This window comes from Gadus chalcogrammus, chromosome 23 (assembly GCF_026213295.1).
Source record: "Gadus chalcogrammus isolate NIFS_2021 chromosome 23, NIFS_Gcha_1.0, whole genome shotgun sequence".
In the NCBI taxonomy this organism is placed as follows: Eukaryota; Metazoa; Chordata; class Actinopteri; order Gadiformes; family Gadidae; genus Gadus; species Gadus chalcogrammus.
The window spans coordinates 5,977,374-6,002,703 of NC_079434.1; the positions used below are offsets into that span (position 1 = coordinate 5,977,374).

Below are 25,330 nucleotides of genomic sequence, written 5' to 3' on the forward strand. Positions count from 1 at the left end.
TCCCACATTGACTTCTACATGTTTGGTGCGGTTCATTTAATTGTCCTTTAACTTGGTTAATGTCAAGCTAAACTCCTGCAATACATATAATATACATGATTGTTATTCAGCAATGTTCACAGAATCCCTTTTGTAAAAATATGAAACCTCCGTGTTACTACTAAATTCAAGCCTATTCATGTATTTAACAATGTAGCCTACATACTACCCCGCAGGCCATTCTCTGCTACTACAACACGTTCAATCCACCAACCCGTCTCACATGTGTAGGCTACTATATGCCGCGTTTCCACTGCAGGGTGCAGATCGGATCGCAAAGGTGCGGTAGGGAGGGGGCGGTATAGCCCAGCTCGGTTCCGAGGTCGCGTTTCCACTGCCGACAGTACCCTTTGTGGTAGGCCGGATTTCGATTGCCGCGGCAGCTACGTAAACAGTCTTCCTCCCCAGAATGCAGACGAACGTCTCCACCTCCTTGTTCGCCCAAGCAAGCGTTTTACGTGACATGTTAATTGTAAAGAATAATACCTCGAGGCTACTGTTTGTTTGTTTTTATCCCCGCGTCACCCGGAAGCAGGGGCGCCGCTAGGGATTTTGGGCCCCATGAAAAGAATCTTTACTTAGTGTCATTATTTTTTCTGTATTATAATTTCAACATCATTAGAGGCCTCTCTGGGCCCCCCTCCATCATGGGCCGCTAGAATCCGTCTCCTTTACGCCCCCTTTTCGGCGCCCCTGCCCGGAAGTGATGATTCTGTCGACCAATCAACGGAGGGGGTGTGTAGCTAGAATTTCCCGGGACCCTTTCAGGCGTCTGGTCTCGTTTTCAGTACCCCAACGGAGGAGTCCTGAAAACGAGGCCAAAACGGGTACGGCTAAGTCCGGGTCACGCCCACTTTTGGCGGTGGAAACGCGACCCTATCCGCACCTTTGCGATCCGATCCGTTCCGCACCCTACAGTGGAAACGCGCCAATAGCTACGTTGGTTCTAACGGAAAATGTAGTTTGGTGTGAGACTGTCGTCCAGCAGAGGGAGCTGTCATACACCTTAATTATACAGGAATGTTTGAATTTACATTTTTAAATGTCCATGGGCTGGTCTAGTTTGTCTGCAAATAGCTCGGAGGATGGCAGGACGTGTGTTTACCTGGTCGATTAGGCCCTGAACGCAGACCCTGAACCCAGACATCCTAATCACAGACCCTGTGTTTAATTAGCCCCAAATATAATTTTTGGGTTAGAAAAATAAATAAAAGTAAAAATATTTAGAATTATTTAAAAGTACTAGTCTAGATAGACCTTCTGGCAAGAGAATAAACAGTTTAAAAACGTAACCTTTTTACCACCGCAAGTGAATTAACCTATCCTATCCCATCCCCAGTCAGATGTGTGTGTGTAAAGTCTGTCTCACTAATTTTACTCTGAAATAACTTGAATGGAACTCTAGACATTTGGGTAAAAGCCGCACAGCAGTCAGGTAGCAATTTTAAGCTATAATAAACTGTTCATTTTGTTTATTTAGGTGAAGCATTATGAAAAAGAATTCATGCAAAATAAAGCATAGAAATAATTTTGGCATTTTCATTTTCCGTCTGGGCTCCCCGGATATTTATGAAACCTAGAAACGCCCCTGTAACCTGCAGCTGCGTTTTACCTTGATCTCAATTGCTTCAAAATTCACATCAGACACTAGAGGGCGTATTTTGTGCGTGTTAGTCTAATCTCGAAAATGACGTGGTTTTAGAGACTAAACCAGTTTGCAGGATGAAACAAGGCTCCATCATAACCGACACACACACAGAATTCGTTTTATGAATTATTATTAATAGGTATGATACATTTACGCGTATTACACCAGGTAGGCCTTCAGTACAATACAGGCTACAATATAGGAGTTGCTTAAAGGTCCCATGACATGCTATTTTATGTATTCTTTAATATTGGTATTAGTGGGCAACTAACACAGTATTCAAAGACGTTCCCGAAATTCAGCCGTGGTGCAGAGTTACAGCCACTCCGAGCCAGTGGCACATTGAGCTTCCCCCAAATGCGCTGTTTTGGTGTCTGTAGCTATAATGCAAATGAGGTGGAGCGAGGCGGGTCAAGGAGGAGGGCGGGGGTGAGGCTTATAAACATTAAGGCTGAGTCATCTAAAAATATTTTTCACAAATAACTAATTTAGGCAGCATTTTTTATATATGTAGGCCATTGCAATGAATTAAACTAAAATATTATAAACTCATTTTGATACGTGTTCGATATTTTTGAGCCCATTGAATCTAATTTATTTAGGATTTGTAGGTGTGCTGCCCTCTACCCCCAGTGCCTTGCCGGGGTCGACAGACAGATAACTCCTCTCCCCAACAAACCACAACAAACCACGCAGACACGTCCCAGTTAACTCTTTATGGTTGCTTGAAGTAGGGAAAAACAGATGTTTTCCGAGGCTAACTTATAGCTAGAAAAGTAGCATAAGACGAGGGAGCACCTTGCATTCTGATTGTGCGTGTAACTGTTACGGAGCAAGCAGCTGGTAACCATGACGACATCAGATCAGAAAAGACGTTACAAGAATTGGCGTGTTTTGCTCCACGTCCTCCTCTCGATATCCAAAAAAAAGCCAGATCACTGAACCCTTATTAGTGATTTTAGGAACCAGCAGTTCAACCGCTTCCATGTTTCATTTGTGGATTGAATTGGCTTAGGATACTGTATGCTACACTGAGCCGGCCGGCGCTGCAAACCGTAAGAAACTTGAAAATGAGTTCCCTTCCTTCCGTACCTTGATGTCGCGTGGGATTGGTTGGTGAGTGTGACGCAAGTGTTTTTTTTTACCCCTCACTCACGTTACTGCATGAGGGAGAGGGAGAAAGCCATCGGAGAATGTTTTAAACACGAAACCATGCCAAGTCTCGGCTGCCGCTTGCAAAATACCAGATGACTGTGAAATACTCGATACTTACGATATAATAATTGTATGTATCTCACACAGTTATTTTGGAGATCTATCGAGTATATTCGATATATCGCACAGCACTAGCTGGAAGTATATAATAACTTCACCTTTGCTACTGCTGGAGACAATATGAAGCTGGATGAATTGATGGAGAACCTTGGGGCTTACTGTGAACCTAAGGGAAACGTGACGTGTGAGAGGCACAGATTCTTCACATGTGTACAGAAAACAGGCGAGACGATTGATCAGTATGTGACAGATCTAAGGAACAGAAGCAAGACATGTGAATTTGGAGGGCTGACAGACTCTCTTTAATAACAGACAGACAGCGGGATTCCAGATAATCGTCTAAGAGAGAGGCTATTGAGAGAGGTCAATCTGGATTTAGAAAAAGCATTAACTCTGTGTAGAGCAGCAGAGACGTTGAAAGCTCAAGCAAAATAACTTAAGTGAAAGCTGCAATATAGATGCGGTGCAAAAGGAAGCACGCCAAGCTTTCAAAAAGAAGTGTACCGCCCCTGAAGTAGAAAATGATGCAAAACCAGCAAACGGAGACAAAAGGAAAGACGTGTGGTAAATGTGGCACACCTAAAAAGTGTCCAGAATATGGAAAAAAATTCAACAACTGCAACAGAGATAACCATTATGCCCGGTGCTGTAAGAGTCAAACACAAAAAAGCAATGTCCATACAGTGGATTTGAATGACACAGAGGAATTATATGTGGATGCAGTGATGGAAAACAACACAAAGGAAGAGGACTGGACAACAACACTGACGGAGAAAAATGTAGATGTTAAGCTGGATACTGGAGCTCAAGTACATGTGATATCAGAGGCAGTGTTCAAGAAAATAAGACCCAGACCTAAAATACATGCAACAAAAACAAAAGTAAAGGGCTACTCGGGAGCAGCCATACCTTTTGAAAGGAAAATGCATGGTAAAAGTGACGCACAAAGATAAAAAGCATACGCTAGCATTCATAGTGGTGCAGAAGAATGTGCAGTCCATACTTGGTTTATCTGCTTGTGTGAGACTGAACCTAGTCAAGAGAGTGCTTGTTGTAGAAAGTGAAGAAAATACAGACTGTGATGAGCTGATGAATGAAAATGAGGATCTTTTACAGGGTCTCGGTTGCCTTTCTCAGGAACACATAAGAGTGGACAAAAGTGTGCCGCTGGAAAGGGCCATTTGCTCTTCAAAAGCCGCTGAAAGCAGAATTGGAGAGGATGGGAAACCTGAAAGTGAGTTCTCTTGGTATTCTCTTGAAAAATAACAAAAAACTAAGTCTGTATGGATCCAAGAGATCTGAACAGAGAACATTACAAACTGCCTTCAAGAGAGGAAATAATGTCACAGTTTGCAAATCCTAAGTACTTTAGCAAGCTAGATGCATCATCAGGATTTTGGCAGCTGAAGTTAGACGAAGCAAGTTCAGAACTGTGCACATTCAGGAGTCCCTTTGGCAGATACAGGTTCCTGCGATTGCCATTTGGCATTGTATCGGCGCCAGAAGTGTATCACAAAACAGTACACATGATTTATGAAGACCTGGACGGAGTGGACACATCCATGGAGGACATCATTGTGAGGGGAAGCACAAAGGCCGAACATGAGACTGAAAAAAGTGTGGTACAATTGTATATTGCATTCAAACTAATAGTGCTCGCTTGTTCAAAAACTACGGTTGGCAGTGTGTGCCAAGAAGCTGTCATGACATCCAATACTACCTTGAGTCATTCGAGTGATGATGAGGTTCGTCATTTCAAACAAATTTCAAACTACATTGAATCATTAGTGTAAGCTAATGATGTATGAGTAATTACTACTCGAGCAAGATAGTTAATTATTTCAGTCATCATTCACGCTGGCTCAGAGTGAAAACGCGTTTGCATTTCCTGTGTGCTTTTTGTCCCTCTCGGCAGTTCATAGACCGGAAGAACATGGAAGCCTCAATGAAGCTTATCCGTCCTATTTAACTACATATTAATTATTCTTCGTTCAGGAGGTTAAGTGCGATTTTTAGCAGAGATAATTTTACACCAATGAGGACTTATTTATGAATGAATACGTTGATTTGAGGTAATAAATGACTTAAAATATTATACAGCGTCCCTTTAACAAGTAAACAACAGTAATGTTAGGTTATAAACATATTTTGTATATCTTATCATGTGCTGACAGCAGGGGGCACTCCGGTTAGACGAGTCAAGTAAGCTGCTGAAGCCGGAAGCTGATAGATATACGTTACCTGTAGGCAACCACACAGCGGACCAACTGCCCGATTTGCGTCGGTAAATGAAGTCGGGCTATTTAATCTGGCCGACTCAAACACCGACATGGGCGGTACACACCTACGGGATTACATCCGACGCCGTACGTTCCGCGCTTGCGCGAGATGTAAATTCTCCAATACAACAGGCGGCGCTAATCTGTACTGTGGGCAAAAAAACACGAAAACCGGAAGTAGCAGGTCCTCTTCTTCGATTACACTGTTTATCTGGTATGTTTAACATCCTCACTTCCGGGATCACTGATTCGCTATAGCTGCAAGCCCTCCACCAAGCAGAATGGTAAAAGAATGACCGACTCGAATGGCCGATTACACATGTTGAATCGACGTGGCCGCAAATACTCATGTCACCGACACCGATTTTCTCACCAACGCCGATTTTCGGTCCAGTGTGGGCTTTCCTTTAACATGAATGAAGCTCACGTCATATATAACAGTAAAGTTCTATCTCTTTAAGTAACTAATGTGTCATTATTGAAGAAAGAGAACGGTGGGTCTGGGGCAGGTTATATTCTCGCCTTTCTCATTTGTAAAACGCATTGTATTGCCTTTGGGCCGATATGAAGTTAACTGTGCCCATTCGTTCTGCCGCGGCACTCCAAACAATTAATTTCGTTCCCATATTCTTCCGATCCACTCCAATAGTGTAACTGCATTGAGTTTAAATCCAACGCTAACGAATAAATGGTCGAGTTTTGAGTTTCACACACACACACACAAGCGCGTGTGTGCATGTTTCCGTGTATGTTTGTGCGCAGCAGTTGTCTTCCGGCTCATTGACACTTTGCAGAATTAGCCGATGCAGTCAAGGCTGGCTACATAAGTAGGATATCGTTATGTGATCTCTCAGAACTGACTCCTCTCCTCGAATTGTGGTTTGGTCATCGTGACTGTTGCAGTCGTGTTCACCTTGACAGTAGCCCAGTCGATTCTCAGCTATGTGTTAAAAAATGTTCTTCTCTCACATGAACTGCACACAGCAACACATATATGGTCCACATTGTCAGAACAAGACATCCAGAAAAAAAACACGTTTCCAGGCGTTAATATTTAATGATTTCAGATAAAACAATATGGTATTTTACCTCAACCAGTGGCGGCTCGCCCATTGATCGCCGGGGCGCTGATCTGCCACAGACCTGCCTTGTTTTTTTTTAATCTCTCTTTTTTCAAAATAATCTGCAATAATTAAACGGGTCTCTACAAAGGAGGGGATATCATAAACCCGAGGAATTTCAACAAATTTATACAAGAGAAAAAGCTGGATAACGGGCTGTGAAGAAGCTACCAAAGTCTTCTGCTACCCCTGCCCCTCTTCCACCCTGACGGCAGCACGGCAGACAGCACTGCTTGGGTATCGACTGGTGGGACACATTGAGATGACTTTTGCGCCTTTTGGGAGGGTGAACATTGAACACACTCAACTCCAACAACTCCAAGATAGTTTGAGTGCACTACCTTTGAAATGTTGTAAAGGTTGTGAAAGCTCTTGATCCTACAATCTGAACAAATACCAAGATGCTGTATTGTCATCTTATTTTGTATTTCATGAAAAGACAATGTTTGTGCAATGTTGAGGAATGTACAATTTTTTATTTCTGTGTACCATTGTGATAACTTCTTTTGTAGGCCAAATCTTTCAAGGTTAGTCAATTAATACTTGACTTAATATGCTGCCCTTGTCTTTATGTTGTTGCACGACATATTTTCTCCTGTTTAGCTTATTTACATCATTCAACATTAGATTAATTTAAATAATTAATTGTGGAGCTACACCATTTTTGTTTATGGAGTTGCCATCTAGTGGATACAAGAAGGATCTCTATATGAATGAATCATCGAACAACAAATTGATACTGCCTTGCTTAACGCACCTATTGAATGGGTCACATTAATCATTATCAGAAAAATTGCCCCCCCTGAGATATATTTCCGAAGCAGCCACTTTCTTCAACAATAGAGCTCATGTTTACAACTATTACAACTTTAACCACCATCGATTTCAACAGAGGCATCAAAGACCTTGGATCCTGTCAAAGTTTCGCCACCTCATGTTACTACCGTCGTAGTTAGTTTCATATTCAATATTTATTTGAAATTAACTTTCCACATTTGGCGCAAGCTTGCATGGGCTCATTTTGGAACGAGGGGAGCAGTTTCATCATGAATAAACACAATGTGGCTCGGCCAACATTGTTTATATTTTCAATGTTGGATTAAATATATTTTTCATCTGATAGATGTATTCATTTTTTGCAAAACTAACAAATAGTACATGTATATTATTGTTGCATTGGCTGTCCTACTTCCACAACCTTTGCATTTGCAAAGGTTGTTCCACCAAGTGCGCCTGTTGCCCCAAGACAAACCCCTCTGGCGTGACCTGGACAAATTTGGGGGCGGCTGTTTGGAAGATTTCTGCTTCCCTCCTCACCTCACAGACCCAGAGTTGCACCCCTTTATTTGCCCCTTCGTTTTCCCAATTTGCCCATGTCAATCAGTTAATTACTCCCTGCCCTGCCACACACTATTTAAGCCTCACCTGTGACCATACCCCTTTCCTTTGTTCAGAGACACTGAACACCTTGTGAACTGTACTTTGAACTCCTTCTGTGCGTAAATTTGTGGCAATGCATTGTCGAGCTGATTGTTGTACATTTTGTTTGCTTCCCAGAAACCATACATCCTACCTTAGCAAACATATCCTACCTTAGCCAAACATCCTACCTTAGCCAAACATCCTACATTAGACAAACATCCTACCGTAGCCATACACATACCTTAGCCAAACACACATACCTTAGCCAAACAGACATACATTAGCCATACATCCTACATTAGCACACATACCTTGGCCCCACATCCTACCTTAGCCATACATCCTACCTTAGCACATATCCTACCTTACGCCTGATTTCCACCGGGGATGTACGCGTCGCGGAACGGCTGCGAATTCTACCCTGCGTCAATTCCCACCGGGCGCGTAACGGCAGCGTAGCGCTGCCTTGCGAGCCAGCCGTATTCACACAAGATCACGCGATAATCCTAAACCTAATGTACTCACCTTCCACTCCCAAAACTACTGCAATTAAATGCCAGGCTTTGTCCTTTCTGACATTGTCCTTATAAAAAGGATGATTTATTTCATAAATTATTTTATGTTGCTCCACTTCGACAATCAGTCTCTCGTCGTCCATGTTGCCGACCCTCTGAGACCCTTTGATTGACTGCTGAACTAAATCCACCGGTCATGACGTAATGTTGATGTGAAGTTGTGATAGGCTACTTGAGCTGAGTATTGTTTTATTTAAAAAATTTACCGGATGCTCTATGGCTTTTACTTTTTCACTTCCTGCCGGCTCGATCTGCTCTGTTGAATTTGACGCGGTTCAGCAACGTCTTGCGTCAAAAATAGAAGTGCTACGGAATGATAGTGCTGCGGCGCAGCGCGCCGCTCCTGGGACACTGAGACGTTGGGATGCTCCTGGGATGCTAAGACGTTCCGCAGCGCGCCCGGTGGGAATGGTTTCTTTGATTAGAGTGGCAGCCATCAGCAGCGGTGACCGCAGCGCTTACGTCCCCGGTGGAAATCAGGCTTTGCCGCACACACAACTTACCTTAACACACATATATCCAACCTAACTACCTACCCATTATACCTAGTTACACGTTAGCATCATACCCACCAACACGCATGCATACAGTCCTGCTCACACCTTTGGACAATAAAGCCCATAAAACTTGGAACTCTGACTGGACAACCCTGTGTTCTCACCGACACTCCCATTGGTCTAAAGCCGGGGTCAGCAAAGTTTTCAACATGCAGTGCCAGTTTGACATTTTCTCGTTAATGTGTGCCTTAAGCAAAAATATATTAAGCTGAATTATGACCAAAAACATTTCCAGAAGACCTGGAATTGTCTAATGATTTTTTTGCTGTTATATTTGCAACATGGGATTACAAATTATAATTACATATGTCCCATCTTAAAACACAACTTCCAGAAACTCATTCAAAAACATATTTCCGATTTGAGAAACCGAGAATATATGAGAATGTTGGAACCATCCTCATATCTTTAAGACATGTACATCTTTGCAAAACCATGTGAAGGCGATGCATACAGGCCACTTGCCACAATATTTTAAATATTTTCTTCTCTATTACTCACAACATAGGTTTAGGCTACATACTATTAATTGATCCCATTTCAGAACACTGCTTTCAGTATCTCATTTAAACATACTTGCACAGGGAGGAAATGCCCAAAACAGAATAAAGTGCAAAAAAACCCGGTAGTAATGATTATGCTGCCACATTGTGCTGTGACATTTTCTTCTCAAGTGTGCCAATGATTATGCTGCCACGTGCCAGTGTTGGCATGCGTGCCTAGGGTTGCCGACCCCTGGTCTAAAGCCAGCGCTAGATATTCCCAAAACCTCCTCTTCACTACTATTTAAATCGTGCTGCTGCCACTGGTTCAATCTCCAGGTTATTCTTTGACGTTGCTGTAAACTTCTGAGGTTTCTGTCTGGTCACTTTCTCTGAAAAGACAGAACTTCAGTCAGCCTGTGAAACATCCATTGGGTTGATGAAGTCCAAAAACTTAGATTCTATTTCTGAACTAAGAAGCTTACCCAGAGACAGCGTTGAGTCTCTTAATGTTGAGCACAGAGTAAAAGGATGTATCTGTCTGGTCTGATTGGACACGAGAGCCAGTCAACCGGCGAGGAACTTCCTGGTTCTCTGAGCGAGAGGCGTGGATGCTGGCACAGTGAAGGTCGTCATCCTTCTCTTCATTTCGTTCTCCAAGTGTAGGAACCATTTGATTGGTCAGAGCTGAGGCGTTTTCATACACAGGAACAGGAAGTGGCTATCGGGGAGTGAGGACAGAAGAGGACGTTTAGAAAGCACTAAACAATTCCTGAACAGTCCAGAACACAGTCCTGAAGGTCATGGGTTTCTTGTTAATCTAGAGACCCTTGGTGGTGACTATTGGTCCCACCATGCAGGCTGTTGTAGGCCTCGCTTCAAGTGCTTTCTGCAAGGTTTCCTCTATCTGTTGAGCTCCTAAAACAGTTCCATAACATTAATTAATTTGCTTCTTTAAAATTTAATTAGAAATCATTACTGCCATTCAAAAATCATCATTCTTCTCACTGGCCGATGTTTCACAATATCCCAGTTTATCATTTAGATCTCACCCTAGATCTCACTCTTGAAGCAAACTTAACCTTGTCAATTAGTCATTCTTAAATCCCAGACTGATAATGGATTAAACTGAAGTTTGTATTCCCAGGTGACCCCACCATAACATAGTGTCAGGTGCCATGGCAACACTGCTGCAGAGAAAGCATACAAACAATACTGATGATCATGTGGCACTGGTGTGGTTTTGTTTTATTTCAGGTTTCAAAACATTAAACATCCGGGAGATTAATGCTGAAAGTAGGTCGCAACATATCTATCATTGACATATATCAAATATAAAACAGGGCCAAGAATCGACCCCTGGGGATCCCACAAGGATTAAACCACTCTATTGACGTTTCACTTAGCCTAAATCAATTTAAGTGAATCAACAAGTGCAGTGGTCTACTGTATGAAAAAACCTTCAGTAGATCTAACGACCATTCCAGTGGGATCATGGAGCGCAACAACCTGGCCGCTTCATATCAGCCGTTTCAGCCAGCTCAAAGCCCTCACTTCTGTCCTGGTAGAAACTCTCAATGATGGAGTTTTTATATTAAGAGCTAATGAGCAAATCTGAGACAAAGGGAAAACCACAGAAAGTGTTGAGCCACCTTTGTTATATGATACTGAAGGCCATCAATATTTAAACTGACATTTGTCGATTCTATCTTTATCTGCTTCATCCCTTTCCATCGTTTTCGGTCCTCAAATCTCACTGTTTAATTTTTCTGACTGCTATAAATCCTAATCCTTCTAGTGTTTAGTTTGTCAGGCATGGGAACAATGTTCATTAAAACTAGCCGATCTACACTGTCACAAATTTAGCACACCTTACCAATCCTGCTAACTTATTGTGTGAATTAATCAATCTTTTGGAAACTCTTCATGGAACATTATGCAGATGTATCCCTGTTCCAGCATAACTTTTAGGATTTTAAAAAGGTGCAAGAAATAATCAAAAGATCACTAATGCTACAGATGAAATCGCCTGATTTACACATTTAGTCTCTTTCCAATTCATCATAAAATCTAGAAATGATGTTCTATCTGTTCACAACTGTATGAACTTACTAAGGGCAACCACAAGAGAGCTTGTTGGTGTTTTCACATTTGTATGAAAATCCCCAGATAAGATACACTAGCTTCCTGTAAGAACATTTGGATCGCCGAGTAAGATACACTCTTTGTGTAACAATATATTATGACTGTAGCAATCAGTCCCGAATTTTAAAAGAACACTTAAGAACACTCCTTCTGTTTGGGAGGTCTGTAACAGACTCTATAAGTCTTTTGAATTTTCAAAATCAGGCTGAGGGTTTAACGTCACATTCTTCGTCTCTCCTAGCTACAGAGCTAGAGCAACAAAGGACACTTACTAAGGAAACAACTATATATTATATGTGTGGTTTTGTGTTGTGGTTTCTATTTCCACTTTGTGTCTAAGTCAATGATGGGTTAATAATAAATGGCTTGCTGTGTCTCACCTCCTCCACAGTATCTGGCCTTCCTCCCTGTCCACATGCCTTTCTGGAGGCCCTCTTTCTTCTGGAGAAGAGAACAGAGAGATTAAGCAACAGGAGAAGTTAATGGAAAACAAGAAAAGGAGAGAGAATGTCTCACCTCAACCAGAGGAAGACGAGAAGGAGAAGTATGGTGGCCAGTAACATAACACTGGTTGTTACAGCTTCCATTGCTGTATGTGATGATGATGTCACTGGAACATAGTAATACGATTTCAAACACTGATAGCCAACTGCAGGCCAATGAGTAACTGTGTGTAAGGTGTGTTTATTTTAAATGAACTATTACCTTTAATGAATAAAAAGGGGGAATTGTGACGTCCGATTTCATTATGAGCTTGGCAGTAATAGTTTCCTCCATGCTCAGATGTGATATTAGTGATAGTGTGCTTCTGTCCTGATTCTTCCACTAAGTCTTCATGTTCCCTGAACCAGGTGTAGTTAGCTGCTGGGTTGGCATCACTGCTGCAGCTCAGAGTCACTGAACTGCCCTCCTCTATTCCACCAGAGGGACTTGAATACACAGATGTGTGTTTGGGTCCATCTGGAGACACATAGAAACAGGTAAAAACAGCCTCAACATTTTTTTTCATGACAGTATTAATAATAACAAATCGGAGAAGTTTAGACGTTTGGGTTGATTATTAATGTTGGCACAGTTAAGCTCATTTGATTGTGTATTGTGTTGAACTCACATTGGACATTGATAGAGATGGAGACTGATTCTTTCCCTAGCTTATTTTGTGCGTCACAACGATATTGTCCAGAGTCTGTAGACAGGATGTGTCCAAAGACGAGCGGTTGTCCGTGGTTCATGTCTCTGGATAAATTATCTATATTGACCTTGAACAAGGTGTAGTTAGCTGCTGGGTTGGCATCACTGCTGCAGTTCAGAGTCACTGAACTGCCCTCCTTTATTTCACCAGATGGACTCACGGTCACTGAGGGGGTCTTTGGAGCGTCTGTTAACAGTTACATTTCATTAATTACATAAAACACCAGCTGTTTGGTCCATTCATAGTACATATACACAGTTATTTTCCCTAAAAGGTATATTACACCTGGTATCATGTCAGTGTACTGTGGAGCATACTTACACACTAAAGGAGATTTGAGATTGTATCCTTCAACAGCACATGAATAGCTGCCTCCAGACTGAGGTTGGACCAAGTTCTTCTCTCCATGTCTTAGATTCTGTCCATTTCTGAACCAGATGTAGGGAGGGTCACCAGCTAGACCACACCTACTGTGACACTCCAGCTCTGCCCTGGTAGGATCGGGAGGGTCAGGAAAGGACACCTTCACCTGGAGATCTGGGAGTTAGATCAAATGAATCACAATTATTCTAAATAATTAGGAACACACACACACACACACACACACACACACACACACACACACACACACACACACACACACACACACACACACACACACACACAGTTTACCTGTTACAGATAATGTCACTCCAGGGTCAACAGTATATTCCCCATCTGGTTGGTTTGTTGTGAACCTAACCTTGTAGACATCAGAGTCACTCTCTCTCAGGTCTTTGATTCTCAGGGAACATGTTCCATGACATCTGGACCCGGTACAGCTGACCTCTCCACAGCTGTATCCAACACGACCTGTATAGTCTGCATCCCCTCGCAGGTCAACAGGCTGATCGTTGGATACTTTAGTAAACCACAGTGTATAGACTGTGTTAGGGCGGTACTGTACGTTGTCAGGGTATTCATAAGTGCAACTGAGGTCAACCGTCGATTTTCTTAAAGCGCAGACATTACTAGGTGAGTAAGTAACCGTCCATTCATCATTACCCTGAAGCGCTGTGAAAAAAACAAAGACATCTCATTGAGAATTAACAAGACACAGAGGTTCACCTGATGAACAGAGTAGAAGATACATAAAGAGATGGAGGCTGGTGGGTGGGGATGGAGACTACAGATACATGCTGACCACTGAGCTGTGAGAGGAACGTTCCAGAACATCATTTGACACCAGGGGAGGTATCAAGTTCAACACCCCCCTGAAATACAGAAATGTACACTACACTAACTGAACAACATACACTAATAGTTAACGAAAATGGTAATGTAGGCTGTGTTTTTGACTGCATCTAAATAATTACAAATATTGTAGAGACAAGGAATGTAGAGTAGAGCAGGCGAGGAGAGGAGACAAGGAAAGGATTGGAGACAGGGAGAGGAAGTGGGATTAGTGGTGAGTAGTCAAGGTTAGGAGAGGAAGAGAGTGGAGACAAGGAGGAGGAGAGGAGACAAGGAGATGAGATAAGACAAGGAAAGGAGAGGAAAGCGGGAGATAGGAGAGAGGGCAGGAGATGGCATGCAGTGTGTACCGTTACACTGAACAATAATTCCAACATTGGAGCAGAAGATTGATACGTCATGTCTAGGTCATCATTTATATAATAAATGGAAAACTGTAGCTTTTGACATTTATCCTTTTTCAAAAACTTTAAAAGTAACTTAACTAACCCTTTGACGTTAGTTCAGGTTTAATAATGTTATACTAATGTTATTGAAACAGTTCAACTAAATGATCACATTTTAAATGAACCAACCTGGTACTGACAGAAGGAAAGCTAGAAATCCTCTTGCTGCTGATCTTAAAGACATGGTAAGTCCTCTCCTCTCTCACTCTGTTGTTCTGCGGAAATAATAAAGCACACCTGCAGGTCAAAAACACAATTAAAAGGTGAATATATAAGGAAATCGCTATGTATTTAACATTAATTAACAATATCAATAACAGTTCAAAGTTACTCTAGAGGAGTTAGCTGGTCTCACTTCTAGTCTGTGGGTCCAGACTGCCAGTTCATGCAGTGAAGTGGCATCAGCAGCATTGAAAGACTTCCTTCCTCTTCACACCTTGACTTGCAGCAAGGTGTGATGAAAATTGTCAGGTTTCACAAAATGGCACGACAAGAGAAGAGAGTCTGAAATGACATGAGTTAGTGTTGCAAAACAGGACACAGATAAATGAAAAACTAAAGCCTTGCTGAAGTTGTGACAATAATGAATGGTTAAAGTGCCTCTGTGTTTTATCTTCTGCTACTTAATTACATTTTTATTAATCATCCGTCCTTCTTCTCCCTACTCACACATATGCAGACAGGCAGGTAAACATGCACACACACACACACACCCATCCACACACACACACACACACACACACACACACACACACACACACACACACACACACACACACACACACACACACACACACACACACACACACACACACACACACACACACACACACACTTGCTGTCTCCAGGGTGTGGTAGATCACCACTCTAGATACAGAGTAGTGGAACAACAGAAAAACATTCTTTTTTATATATTTTTACCACACAGGCCATTTAGATCATGAGACATTTCAACAGAATAGCAGCCCCAAATCCATACTTCCCTGGGGCACAGTAGACATACATAGGAAGCTTGCAATGAGCATTTCAATCAGAAATAGAAATAGTCAATACACACTCAGGATGTTTAGAGCAGTTATTGTAATGTGTTTTCCGCAGTGGACCAACATAGTTGTACTACATTCTGGTGTGAGACTTGGTTTAAGGGATGTGGTTAGATTCAGCTTTTGAGGGGGTCTGCTGCAATAATCTGATAAATCTGATTGTTGTTTAGACCAATCCATAACTAGAGCATGCACTGCGCTGCGCTGCCCGCCCCCCCTTCTGAAGTCGAAAAAATCTCCAGATTGAAATGCATTGGTTTAATATTGAAATATGTATTATATATATTTATTAGAGCTGTCAAGCGATTAAAATATTTAATCGTGATTAATCGCATTAATGCCATAGTTAACTCGCGATTAATCGCACATTATTTTTCTATGCTAAATATCCCTTGATTTTTTTGTCCCATAATTCTTCTCATTTTAATTCTCTTATCAACATGGTGAATTGCATTGGCTTGCCTTGTGCAAATTATTTTTTATTGATAACAACATTGCCATATACTGATCAAAACAGGACGATACAAAAAAAGAGCCTATAGTGCAATTAAACGACTGCTTTGAACAAATGTCATTTGAAAATAGCAGTCAGGCTACTGCTTCTTTGTTTTGAGCCAAAGAAAAAAAAAAAAAAAACTTTTTTTTTTTTTAAATAAAATAATTGCGTTAATCGCGCGATAAATTTGTTAACGCCGTTAAATTTGGTTTGCGTTAACGCCGTTAATAACGCGTTTAACTGACAGCTCTAATATTTATATATTTGTGGTGCTTCCTGGGTTGTAGATCATATTCCTCTAGCTGCAACAATCTGACCTGACATTCTAGGTTTATTACATCATCATAAAAATGAAACAAGGAAGCAGAATTGATGCTAAGCCACACCTGAGACTGAAGCTGACATAGACGTTTTTATACTGCCAAATATGCCCGTCTTATGCACGCCTTTTTCCATGGTCTGCGCATTTACACTGCCGGAAGTAAATCATCGCTTTGAGCTAGCTTACTAGCTATTTACCCTTCCGGACCCACACACATTGGCGGTTTCATTGTAATCTGAAAACTCTTAATCATGTGAGAGAAGAAGATGCAGTCGCATTCAACGAAAACGGTGAAAGATGGTGTGATCTACGCGAGAAAGACGTTTTTTATCCTCTGGATAAAAAACAAGAATTGGAAATAGTTAATTCTTGCACGCGAGTCTCTTAATCATAAAATAATAAAAACATTTGTTGTATGTAAATTATCGTAAAGAGGTCCTTCTCCAATGAACCAAGAAAGCCCGCTCCGTGACTACGGGGGATTTTACACCCTCGGTTTTACACATGCAAGGCAGTGAAATTGCCGGGCGTGCAAAGCCGCGACCGATCCGGCTTGGCAGTATAAAAAGGCCTTCATGATCCAGACATAGCAGGACTGTGTTCGCTGAGGGAGGCGCACCCTTCACATTAGGCTTATGGGAGTTCAGTTATCAACATGCTGGCCAGCTTTGAATCATATTTTTATTTAGCCTAACCTTTTTCAAACAGGTTGTTGGTACACAGTTGTTATGCCTAATGTGGTGTGTATGCTGTGTGTGTGTGTGTGTGTGTGTGTGTGTGTGTGTGTGTGTGTGTGTGTGTGTGTGTGTGTGTGTGTGTGTGTGTGTGTGTGTCTGTGGGTGTGGGTGTGGGCGTGGGCGTGCGTGTGCGTGTGTGCAGGGCCGACGGACTGGGGGAAAAGCTTTGGTGGGGGGGGGGGGCCCTTATGGATAGTTTACATTTTCCTTTTCTTTTATTGTTTTTTCATTGTTTTTCAAATAGTTTAATAACATAACTAAATTTCATGATGAATATCGATCTAAATGCAAGCTTAGATTATTAGTTTAATACATGGTATTGTATATTTGTTAAAAGTAAAGACTGCTGCGAGTCCTCTGTGAACACCCCTTTCAAAAAGCGCAAAATGGTTCAGTCCACACAGCCGATTTTACCACGAATCGCACCTTGCTTACTGTGAACTTTTTAATCTGGATGGAGATCATGTGGCAATATGTCAAAGCCACAGTTAAATAGATTGAAGTCTTGCCTAGAAGTCAGGTTCTGACTAACTTATTTTCTAAGAAAGGTGAGCACAAACGTTTAAACACACAAGAAGATTCCCCATTCTTACCTCCGTTATCGTTGCTAAAACGAACAGAGACAACCCATAGCAAGAGCAGACGATGGGCTACACTTTCAAATTATGAGGCCTTGGTTATTAAGGTAAAGGATAAATAAAGTGTATGGTAGGCTTATATTGCAACAGCAGGCTACTGCTGTTATGTTATAACAGTATTATATTAAATTAATACTAAGCCGTTGTTAGGCTACATGATAAATAATAACCCATCACACATAGGCTAGTTAGCACCAGACGTCATGACATTACAAAATGGCTATATCTTTCTATATGCCTGCTAGTAAAACTTAAAGGTCCCAAGGCATGCTACTTTATGGATGCTTTGATATAGATATTAGTGGGCCCCTATCACAGTATTTGAAGACATTCACGAAATTCAGCCGTGGTGCAGAATTACAACCACTCCGAGCCAGTCGCACATTGAGATTTCCCCAAACGCGCCGTTTCGGTGTCCGCAGCTGTAATGCAAATAAGGAGATGAGAGGCGGGTCAAGGAGGAGGGTGGGGGTGTGGCCCTGAGCAGTTTGCTGCCACGGTACTATTCGCTCTATTAACAGTGGATGTATCGCAATGGCGAGGCGCACACAGCCTTTGGCCATGTTCTGTAAATACTCTAGAACACACCGGAGTCCTGGTGCTCTGAATCAGAATAATATCATAATATACATAGTTATATATATCATATGATAGATATTATCACGGCCAAAAGCTGTGTGCGCCTCCAGACGATATTATGTTTCTCAAACGACTGCATCGGGTTCTCCGACGTCTCTGGTTCTCCCACTTCCACATCAATCTCAAGTATAGCTGAGATAACTCCCACTACGAGTCTCGTTGTGGAAGCACCAAACACGTCAGAGAGTCTGACGTGTTATGCGCGATAACACCAACAGCAGAACGGTTATCCAAATAACAAAGGAGTGTACAACACTTGCGTTACAGTCCTGGAGCTCTATATCTAAATAATATCATACATAGATATCTATATCATATAATAAATATTATCATGGCCAAAAGCTGTGTGCGCCTCCAAAAGATATAATGAATCTCAAACGAATGCGTCGGGTTCTCCGACGTCTCTGGTTCTTCAACGTCCTCAATAATCTGAAGTAGAAATGTGACATGGAAGAGAAAGGGATTGTTGACCGCGATTGTTGACCGCAATTGTCTCCCACTGGAGCTTCGTTGCCCGCTGCCGAGGGACCACCGCCTCGGCAGCGAGCAGCGCCAAGGCACCACTGCCTCGGCAGCGAGCAGCGGGGAGGGCCCCACCGGCCCGAGGCGTTGTGTGTGTGTGTTGTGGCGACCCGGCCCCAGGGCTGTCTCTCTCACTCAGGAAATCACTACACGCCAAGGTCAGTTCAAAGCCCAATAGGGCGTTTATTCATTGAATAACGGAGAACCACGTGGGTCTGTGCCCAAAGCGGGGAAACCAAAACTCATACCGATGACTCCGTGAGCCACGGTAGAGTCCAGGTGATGGTCTCTCCGGCCGGGCCGGTCTCGTCCCTGGAGAGGGAGGTCGTTCCCGTCGGTAGCGCTGTTCCAGCGGTGTGTTCCGTGTCGGCGCGCGTCGTCCGGGCGTGCGGGTTCCCTCGGGGCCAATGGGGAAGGTCTACTCGATCCACGAGTCTGTCCGTCCGTATCGGGTCCTGGAGGTTCCCACCTCCGCTCGGACTCCCAGTTCTCTCCCCTATGAGCACATCAAACAGCCTTTTAAAGGGTACCTGGCAGGCACGGCGTTATGGGTGGGCCTGATGGACCTAGGACAACCCACTCTTCAACAGGCCCACCCTAAACTTTTCTTCAAAAAAATTAAAATAAAGGTTAATATATTTTAATCATTATTATTATTAGGAATTTATAAAGGCTTCTGAAACGCTTTATTTTTGCAATGCAGGAAACTTTGTTGATATTGATGCTTGATCCGATTTGCATTAAAGGGACTCTGACCTTTGTTGCATTTGAGAATTACAGCACATTCAAATCATCCCGCCTTCCTCCAATGCCCCACCCCCTAAGCGTACAAAACTAAGCGTTATTTTTTAGAGTACTGTAACGACCTCGCCGGTGACATAATGATGTCGAGTCATTAGTAGTTGAAGGTAGTTTTAATGAACCAAAACCAGGTCACTGAAACCCGTAACATTGTAACCAACGGCAGAAAACCGACACAAAACAAACCCCGGTTACCCCGGCAACCCCCAACACGGTCTCACTCGCGTGCAGGCCCCCACCCTCCTGTTCTTCCAAGGCCCTCCCCCAGCTGACCTAATGATTCGCCCCCACGCTGATTGACAAGAAGAACATTACAATACATACACATAGAACAACTGGCATAGCGGACAACGAAATATAATGTAACACATAACACACAAACTATTTAACTGTCCCAGGGTCGCTACAGTACAAAAGTTCTAGACTCCCATGGGTTATGTTTAGACTCCCATGGGTTATGTTTAGACTCCCAGGGGTCATAATATCTACCAGGGGTCTAGTAAACAAGAAGTCCGAAGAAGACGCGTCTGAGTCCGAAATGGGTCCCGTAATCGGACTGAGTGGTGCGGTTGGGTGCCAACGTTCTGGAGGTCTTCCTGTAGCTCCAGAGTAGCGGGACAACGTCGCGTCTGAGTCCGAAATGGGTCCCGTAATCGGACTGAGTGGTGCGGTTGGGTGCCAACGTTCTGGAGGTCTTCCTGTAGCTCCAGAGTAGCGGGACAACGTCGCGTCTGAGTCCGAAATGGGTCCCGTAATCGGACTGAGTGGTGCGGTTGGGTGCCAACGGTCTGGAGGTCTTCCAGTAGCTCCAGAGTAGCGGGACAACGTCGCGTCTGAGTCCGAAATGGGTCCCCTAATCGGACTGAGTGGTGCGGTTGGTTGCCAACGGTCTGGAGGTCCTGAGAATCATCCAGGGGAGCGGGACCACTTGGCTTCTGAGGCCGAATCGGGTCCCCTTGTCGGACTGAATGGTGCAGTTGGTGGCCAACAGTCTGGAGGTCTTCCTGAGGCTCCAGAGGAGGGTAACTCTGTGAGTCTGAGTCCGAGATGAGTCCCCTAATCGGACTGAATGGTGCAGTTTCAGTACGCCGTGGACCACTTTGGTCTGCCATCGTCAGTCGCTACGGTCGCTACTCGCTACTGTCTGCCGTGGAATCAAAACAAACCCTCTAGTTGAGGACGCGCCTTGATGACGCGGGCCCGAATGCGCCACAAGAAGCAGACGGAAAACCTTATATATCCATGCAGCAAACAGACAGGTCTGTCGGCCAATAAGGTCATTCGGTCTGAAGAATTTTATTGGTTGAAGTTTTCACTAAATATTATGAGAGTAAAATAAATGTTTGTTTTTACTCCTGGTGGGTCTGTCTTGCATATTAGAGTGTTATTACCTTATTAATACCAATTTAACCTTATCCAAAAAAAGTGTAAAAATGCAACAAAGGTAAGAGTCCCTTTAAAGGGCTGTTATCTTCGTGGATGACCGTGAAATCGCGGTATAGTATTAATTATTATCTCGTAGTAGCCTAAGCAACATTTGAATACATCTTCTATGTATAAAAAGCCAAGATCAGTCTGTTGCTAATGATATCGAAATATTGTTGAAAACTTAAAACAATTAAACAGAATTATGAAATAGTGTGCCTCATGTTATACGAGCATAACTAAACTATGTGGAAAAAAATTGATTTCTGACCACTTTGACATCTCTTTAAATCTTAAGGGGAAAAAAATTCTATAGTTTACTACAACATTTAGAGTATACTATATATTACTATAGTATACTATAATATACTAGTGTGGGATGATGAGTGATACCCTCATTCTCATGCTCATCTTTCGTGTAGCCTATGTGTTTGTGTGTGTGTGTATTCCCACAGATGCTGCAGTTGAAGTTGAAGTTCACCTGCGTAACTGATAAAAGCATTTTTACGACAAAAGCTGAACAATGCTGCCAAATTTCAGAAACAATAAATTATCAATTGTTTGAAGAAAGTTAAACTTTTGTTCTATTTTTTTTGTATTTTAGCAGTCTGTAGAAAACACTGTGTTAATATCGAGCAAATCTCGATATGCACGAATAATATAACAGTATATTAGTCAGTCATTTGTAATAGGTTAAACAGGGATTTGATAACGTTTTTAATTTAAGGACCACCCACAATTGTTCTGGCCCATCCACAACTGGAATTCTGGCGCCGTGACTTGTACCTGGTCTTCCTCGTCCTCCACCGCAGGTGTTCTCCATTGCGCCGATTAGAGTGACGCAATGGACGCTCTCTGGCTCCGACTGGTGGATATCGGCGGTATACGTCATCCACCACCTCTCCCTCGGGCCGCCTGGCCTGAGGGTTTGGGACCGGGTTGCGCGCGCGTGCGTGCGTGCGTGCGTGCGTGTGGATGTGTGTGTCAGTTATAGTGCCACCCCTTTGTACAGCTGACAGCAATTAACAATAAATAATATTATTTTAAGCAATAAATGTGCCTCCTGCGTGAGCTGTGAAGAGCTGAATAGGGGCGGCCTACGCTACTGTATTTTGTTATATTTCATAAAATGTTTCAAGCAGTTAAATGTCAACAGAAGTTATCTCCAGTTCAGAATGTTCTAAGTTAGGCAAAGGGTCTAACTTCACACTGTTCTTCATGAAGATACAGACATTGGGATTTACAGTCTCTCCTGATTACAGGTATATAGAAACACTGAAGGACAATTACTTAGAAAAAAACTCTCTCAAAAGTGTCTTGTGTGGTCTTGTGTTTTGGCCTTAGGGCATTTCCACTGTGTCTCAGTACAGGAAAGGTTAGTAATACATGGCTTCCTGTGTCTCACCTCCTCCACGGTATCTGGCCTTCCTCCTTGTCCACACACTTTTCTGGAGGCCCTCTTTCTTTTGGAGAAGAGAACGGAGAGATGAAGAAGCAAAAGGAGAAGTTAAGGAATGGAAAATGAGAAGGAGAGAGCTAATATCTCACCTCATCCAGAGTAAGACGATGAGTAAGGTAGCCAGTAATACAACAATTGTTCTCACTGCTACTGTTGTTGTCCATGATGATGATGATGTCACTGAAACATAGTAATACGATTTCAAACACTGATAGCCAACTGCAGGTCAATGTTTAACTGTGGGTCTGTGACTGTGTGAAAGGTGTGTTTATTTTAAACTGTCACCGTTAATGAATAAAAAGGGGGAATTGTGGCGTCCAATTGCATTATGAGCTTGGCAGTAATAGTTTCCTCCAAGCTCAGATGTGATATTAGTGATAGTGTGCTTCTGTCCTGATTCTTCCACTAAGTCTTCATGTTCCCTGAACCAGGTGTAGTTAGCTGCTGGGTTGGCATCACTGCTGCAGCTCAGAGTCACTGAACTGCCCTCCTCTATTCCACCAGAGGGACTTGAATACACAGATGTGTGATTCGGCCCCTCTGAAGACACAAAGAAACAGGTGAATACAGCTTTTAATTGTTTTTTCATGACAGTGTTAATAATAACAAAAGTCAAGTGGAGAAGTTTGGGTTAAGTATTAATGTTGACACAGTTAAGCTCATTTGATTGTGTATTGTTTTTAACTCACATTTGACATTGATAGAGATGGGACCTTCACCAGAGAGACTCACGGTCACTGAGGGGTCTTTGGAGCGTCTGTTAACAGTTACATTTCATTAATTATATAAAACACCAGCAGTTTGGTCCTTTCATAATTCATATGCATGTAGTTATTTTCCCTAAAAGGTATATTACACCTGGTATCATGTCAGTGTACTGTAGAGTAGACTTACACACTAAAGGAGAGTGGAGATCGTATCCCTCTACAGCACATGACTAGTTGCCTCCAAACCGAGGTTGGACCCAGTAGGTCACTCCCTGATGTACATTCTGTCCAATCTTGAACCAGATGTAGGGAGGGACACCAGCCCCAAGGCAAAACAAGGAGTTTTGCCTTGCCACCGTCGCCCCTGGCCCGGTCCCTACCACCAGATCAGCATGTTCAGCACCACACTGATCTGCTGTTATGGTTCGGTCGTGTGCTTGCTCTCTTGGGTGAAAGGGTAAACTAAACTAATAAACTAAAATACCCTTTAACAATCCCTTTTTAGCTATTCATTTCTTGCCTAGTAAACACATTCAAATCAGGTTACAATTCCAGACTTCTTCTTTTTACATTGGCCAAGTAAATAGTGAATGGCACTTCAAACTGTCTGCCTTTAAACAAGTCTTCAACTTGCCCCCTGGATAATACTTTATTTGGTTAGCTTCTTCCATTGTGAATGCCTAGGCCGCTCAAATAGGAATGATGAGGCTCAATGACAAATGAAAACTCCCCTGGTTGGCTGTTGATGAAGGGCTTGACCCACTTCAGCCATGCTGAACCGAAAAACTGACAGTAAGCGACGTGCAGCAGCATGACATAAAACAGACGGTAAGCTCAGTAAAGTAGCATGAAACAGATAGTAAACAAAGCAAAGAAGTATGTCATAAAACAGACCATAAGCTACGTACAGTAGCATGACACAAAACAGACAGTAAGCTAAGGCATTTTGAAAACCTCCGCCCTACATTTCCACTGACTTGCTGTCACTAAGTTTAAATCTGCTAAAACTGGACGTCATTTAAATAGCTACAGTTCACTGCCCACAGAATATGTTTAAACACAACTTATAGCAATTTGGGTTTGGTCTTTGACTCAGACAGACATTATGAATATGTTACTGTTTACACCATGCCTCACTGCTAGGGTTCCAAGGTCTTGGTGAGAGATACTAAATGTCTTTTGAGACATACTTTTACATGTTTCCCATATTATCAACAAGGCTAATGTATCCAGGCAAATGGAAACACTTTTATCAATATACATTTTTCATGAATTGATATTGTAGCTAATGGGCAGTGCATCAAATGACCTTAGGATTAGTCACACTAGTTGGTAATAGACCACAGGTCTGGAGCTGGGAACATCAAGGGATGTTAAAAAGCACAAAGAAAAAATAGTTGAGGATGCATAAAAATCAACACAATCCAATTTTAGGAAAAGCACTGCAGTAAAATTAATGAACAAAAAATTAACCTACGCTGAAGGAGGTGGATGTAGGTTTCGAGGAGGCAGTTTATCACCTAACACCACTATCCTCCACGTTCTTTAGTTTGGAGGACGGTTTCTCTGCTCCGGGGAGCATGAACATATTCTTTCACGGGGTTTCATGATCCAACATTGTACAAGCGAAATAAACTGTTTATGTGTTCATTATTTCTGTGCTTCCGCCTTGTGTTTTATAGTAGGATTAACAGATAGAAAGAAAATCATGGGTAATTGCATTATTTTGCGTATTTTGTGTGTGTGCGGGAGTGCTTGCGTGTGAGTGTGTGCTGAATTTTGTTTATTTTAATTAGTAATGCTCAAATGAAATAAATAATTAATAAGAATGTTATTTTCATGTCTAACTGAGATGATACAATTATTCAAGTCAACAATTTATGATCATACGATTCTTAAACATTCAACATTATCATTTATTTATGTAGGCCTACGGTACGTTTTGTAGCCGACTTCTTTGTGTCCAACAGCTATCAAATTAACTGTTGTAAATGTTCAAACACAGTATAGCAGTAAAATAAGACCGACAACCTTTAATAAAATATACACAGCATTTATTAAGTTCTATATATAACATTAAGCATGATCATTAATCCCTTGTAACAAACGGAAAAATACTTTCACAGC

The 25,330-nt window shown here is 42.3% G+C and overlaps 1 protein-coding gene across 4 annotated transcripts; it reads right to left on the reverse strand.

The window, feature by feature from the left end:
* Nucleotides 1-6,871: 6,871 nt before the first annotated feature.
* Nucleotides 6,872-14,815, reverse strand: LOC130377509 (sialoadhesin-like). Of its 4 annotated transcripts, none has more exons than XM_056584661.1 (10): nt 14,770-14,815; nt 14,544-14,629; nt 13,408-13,788; nt 13,057-13,272; nt 12,655-12,921; nt 12,249-12,503; nt 12,060-12,153; nt 11,924-11,984; nt 9,884-10,119; nt 6,872-9,790 (listed from the first exon to the last, which is right to left on the reverse strand). In XM_056584661.1, exons 2-10 carry the CDS (start codon nt 14,596-14,598, stop codon nt 9,739-9,741), a joined length of 1,617 nt encoding a protein of 538 aa, XP_056440636.1. In that variant the 5' UTR covers nt 14,599-14,629; nt 14,770-14,815; the 3' UTR covers nt 6,872-9,738. The 4 variants fall into 4 exon arrangements, with proteins under 4 accessions (XP_056440636.1, XP_056440634.1, XP_056440637.1 ...); XM_056584659.1 differs by having other exon boundaries at nt 14,544-14,651; nt 14,770-14,794; XM_056584662.1 differs by lacking the exon at nt 14,770-14,815 and having other exon boundaries at nt 11,924-11,981; nt 14,544-14,754.
* Nucleotides 14,816-25,330: the final 10,515 nt, after the last annotated feature.